General features: G+C 59.3%; 1 protein-coding gene across 1 annotated transcript in view; it reads left to right on the top strand.

Moving 5' to 3' along the window:
• Positions 1-420: 420 nt before the first annotated feature.
• CACNG3 (calcium channel, voltage-dependent, gamma subunit 3) overlaps positions 421-4506 on the top strand; it is a gene marked incomplete at both ends in the record, with an annotated part of 4381 nt that continues 295 nt past the window's right edge. Inside the window, 3 exons of the mRNA XM_008946113.1 lie at positions 421-504; positions 2845-2985; positions 4315-4505. Of these exons, the coding sequence (XP_008944361.1) occupies positions 421-504; positions 2845-2985; positions 4315-4505 (416 nt within the window). The remainder of the gene's footprint in view (positions 505-2844; positions 2986-4314; position 4506) is intronic.

The following is a 4506-nucleotide window of genomic DNA, read 5'->3' as shown; positions in this document are numbered from 1 at the left end:
GGGGGTTGGACTAGGTGACCTTTGGAGGTCCCTTCCAACCCAAGCATTCTATGATTAAAGCAGATGACTCTGACACCCCAGAGTGAGCCCTGGGCTGTAGCTGTGGAGCACTTCCAGTGCCCCTGGATGAGGCATTGCTTGGACCCAAAGGCCATGGGGTCTATTTGCAGCTGCACTGGTTCTCTGCCAAAAGCAATGAGGGGTCTGCCTGGGTGGGTGGGTGCTGGGAGCCTGTCCTGCTTCACCTCCCCTTTGCTGGAGAAACGGGGGCCAGGAGAGCCTTGCCACGTCCACGAGTGTGCCCAAGATGGGGGCAAAGCTCAGCAGAGGCCACTGAGCTCTGGGGGTGCAGGAGCAGCTGGGGAGCAGGGGTCTGGGGTCACCGACAGCCCCGTGTCGACCTGGCTTGTGTCTCCCCAGGAACCTTCCGAGGAGTGTGCAAGAAAATCGACCACTTCCCCGAGGATGCAGATTACGAGCAGGACACGGCCGAGTATCTCCTCCGTGAGTCCACTCCCCGTGATGGACAGAGCTGTGTGTGCCCCAGGGGATACCCCCCTGCCCTGGCACCCAGGTGATCCCCCCCTGCCCTGGCACCCCCCTGCCCTGGCACCCCCCTGCCCTGGCACCCCTCTGCCCATCCCCAGAGCTTCACCCGGCAGTTCCCCCCGCCCGCTGGCTGATGTCCCAGCCCCCCAGGCTCCCTGCACAGCAGCAGTGACCCTCCGGGCTACCCGAGCGTGGCCACAGCAGCAGTGCCAGTGGCACCTGTCCCCACAGCCAGTCCCAGCAGCTCCTGAGCTTGCCCAGGTGTGAGGGCCACTGAGGAGCAGGACACCACGGTCTCTGGTGTGGCAATGCTGGGGTGCTGAGTTCATGCCAGGCCCCCTGTTCCCTGAGTCTCTGCGGCCAGGCTGGATTTGCTGGTCCTTGCTGGGAGCACGACCATCATCTGCCAGGTGCTCTGCCAGCAGCAGCAGCAGGGCATGGGGACACAGAGTGAAAAGAGCTGCCAGCTCTCCTGGGAAAAGGGGTCCTCCTGTCTCAGGGGGCAGCAGAGCCTGGAAACCCCCACAGGGTCTCTCCATGGTGGAACCTGTCACACGAGTGATGCTGACCCTGCAGAGAAGAGGCATTGTCACAGAACCCCAGCATGGTGGGGCTGGAAGGGACCTCTGGAGATCATCCTGTCCACTCCCCCTGCTCCAGCAGCTCACCCACAGCAGGGTGCCCAGGGTCACAGCCAGGTGGGTTTGGGATCTCTCCAGAGCAGGAGACTCCACAGCCTCTCTGGGCAGCTGCTCCAGGCTCTGCACCCTCACACCAAAGAATTTTCTCCTCCTGTTCAGATCGAACCTCCTGGGTTCCAATGTGTGCCCCTTGTCCTGTCACTGGGCACCACTGACCAGAGTCTGGCCCCAGCCTCTTGCCCCCTGGGGGCCCTTTAGCTTTTGCTCAGCCCTGATCAGATCCCCTCTGAGGCTTCTCCAGCTCAGCAGCCCCAGGGCTCTCAGCCTGTCCTGGGCACAGAGATGCTCCAGCCCTTCAGCACTTTCAGAGCCTCTGCTGGACTCTCTCCAGTATCTCCTGGTCTCTATTGACCTGGGAAGCCCCGGGCTGGGCACCCCAAGCACTTCACAGACATGTGCACGAGTGGTGCTGGGGCACAGGGGAGCAGACTGGCAGAGGCTGGACACAAAGCACACAGCCATGTGCTGCCCAGCAGGTCAGCAAGCACACACACGTGCCCCTGGGAAGGCTGCACAGCAAAAGGGTTATTTGAACACCTGCATTTCCAGACAGGTAAGAAAATAAGGCAGCAAGGGCACATGGCAGCCTTGGAGGCATTGGCATCTCTGGGCTCTGAGCCACTGGGGCTGGGAGGAAGCCCTGGGGTGAAGGGACCCCCAGCACCCATCGCCCTGTGCTCAGCCCCGACCCCTGGGCCAGGCAGCAGCTCCTGCCTCGGGCAGCTGCTGCTCATCCAGATGTTGCTCTGAACTCCTGGTTCTCTGCAGGGAGCCATCAGCTCTGCTCCCCCATCGAAGAGGGGAACGGCTTTAATGGGATCAGTTTGCAATTTTAGGAGATTAGCATTTAAGTTCTTCAGGTTCCTCTCCCACCCCCTCCCGCATTTAAAATAAAAAGTCTATTTTAAAGCCCCCAGAATGGCATTTTAATGGGGCTGCTCTGCAGCTCTGTGCTTCTAATAAAGGCCCCAATAAGGGATGAGAGCCCAAACCAGTGTATTTGCAGAGCAGCAGGTAGGGACTTGCTGTATTAGTTATTCTTTACCATCATTTTAGAAGCTGGTCTTGGGCTTTTTGTTCATTTTGAGAATGTAAACAAATGACTTTCTGTTGACCTTGGGGTCTGTTAGTTTGTAAATTCTTGATTTTTGAAGCAGACATGATGATTTGGAGACCCAAGGGGCAAGTTCCTGCCCTCTGTGGTTGGCAGTGCAGTTCCTTGCCAGCCTGGTGACATCTGAGGGGGTTCTGCAATCCCAGGCTCCAGTCACACCCGGAGCCAAAACCCCTGGGTGGTGTGTTTGGTGATGGGCAGGTAAATCGCTAGTACTGACTGTGTGGCAAGACTGGAGGAAATAATTCCTTGAAATAGCCCAGGAGGGAGAAAAGCTGAAATTCAGGGTTTCAGCTGTTTTTGTGAGGGGAGGCCTGACTCACAGGGTTTGTGGGGCTGGTGCTGGGCTCCAGAGCGAGCTCGGGGACAAGCAGAGGGTGGACGGGGGGACTGGTGCTGGGTGTCCCCATCCCTGGTGGCAGCCCCCCTGCATGGTATCACAGTGCTGGCACCAACCCTGCCCCTCTGCCTGTCCCACAGGTGCTGTGAGAGCATCCAGCATCTTCCCCATCCTCAGCGTGGGGCTGCTGTTCTTCGGGGGCCTGTGCGTGGCAGCCAGCGAGTTCTACAAGAGCAAACACAACGTCATCCTCAGCGCAGGCATCTTCTTCGTCTCTGCAGGTAGGAGCTGCCCAGCGGGGTCTGGCGTGGGCTGATGTGGGGAGCTGGACATGGCGGGTGGGTCCTTCTAGGCTGTAGAGTTCTGGGGTTCGTGAGCGTGGGTCCTTCTAGGCTGTGGGGTTCTGGGGTTCGTGAGCTGTCCCGTCCTGGTAGGAAAGTCCTCGTGGCAGGAAAAAAAGCTATCTGAGGCTTCTGGAAGTGGTTGTGGTCCAGGACAGCACTTTCAGCATCCACCCTGCTCTGCCCCGAGCGGTCTCCATGCGGGTGCTGCAGCCCAGGACGGGCTCCCGGGGTGCAGCCATCCCACTGGGGAGCACCCGGCAGGTTTTGGGGGGCTCTGCCTTCCGTCACCACCAAACAGCAGGTCATGGGGTGCTGTGCTGCAGCGCTGTGCTGGCAGCAGCTGGGACAGGGCAGAGGGGCTGCTGCAGTCCTGTGAGCAAAGCTGCTGTCTCTGGAGGGGCCGTTCCTTCGGGATTGCTCATTTCTCCATGTGCTGTTCCCCAACGCTTCCACTGATTATCTTGTGACAATGTCTTTGTCTCAAGGAACTGCTCTATTTTGTGTTTTTCTTCTCCCCACAAAGAGACAAATTACTCTCCCTCCTTCGGCTGGCAGGAGCTGCTGATGCAGATGAGAAAACAGCAGAGAGAACATAATCGATTTGTTAAGTAAATCCAGGAATACATCAGCCACTCCCCAGCCCTGCAGCCCAGCCCCACGGTGCTGCTGGCAGCACAGAAACTGTCCCACATCCCGAGTGAAGGCTCTGGACTCCACCAGAAATGAAAAGAGACAGAGCCCTGCCCACTGTCCTGCACTCCCAGGGCCGTGGCGAGCCGGGGTCCATGCCCCAGGGATCTGCTCCATGCCCAGGGGCTGGCTCTGCTCCGGCCACAGCCCCAGTGCCTGGCACCAGCTGGGCTCCTGTGGCCTGTTGCTCAGCGAGCAGCTCTGCAGAGCAAACCCAGCTCTTGTGATGTCCCTTTTCTAAAGAAAATAGTGGCTGTTCCTCCTGTCCCCACAGTCAACATCAATATATGTCTATACTGGGTAGAGGTGAACACAGATGTGTACTGGGGATGGCAGCAGAGATCTGTGGGGGGGTTTGGCCCTGGTGTGCTGGCAGAGGGGCTGCTGTCCCTCGGGCCATGGGGATGCAGCCGTGGCCCCCAGCACACTCCCCTCCTGCCAGGCACCCCACAGGTCATGATGGGCAGGAGAAGGGCCTGTGCCCCTCTGCTGCGTGGAAGGGATCAGGGAGCTGGTGTCTCCTCCTCCCTCTCCTGCTGCTCAAGCGAGCACCTCTCCCCCTCATCCTCCCCGAAGGTCTCAGCAACATCATTGGAATCATAGTCTACATCTCGGCCAACGCGGGGGACCCCGGGCAGAGCGACTCCAAGAAGAGCTACTCCTATGGCTGGTCCTTCTACTTCGGAGCCCTGTCCTTCATCATCGCGGAGGTGGTGGGGGTGATCGCCGTGCACATGTACATCGAGAGGCACCGGCAGCTCCGCGCCA

This window comes from Merops nubicus, unplaced genomic scaffold, assembly GCF_000691845.1.
Source record: "Merops nubicus isolate BGI_N331 unplaced genomic scaffold, ASM69184v1 scaffold25448, whole genome shotgun sequence".
Taxonomy (NCBI): domain Eukaryota; kingdom Metazoa; phylum Chordata; class Aves; order Coraciiformes; family Meropidae; genus Merops; species Merops nubicus.
This window is presented reverse-complemented; position numbering and strand designations above follow the sequence as displayed.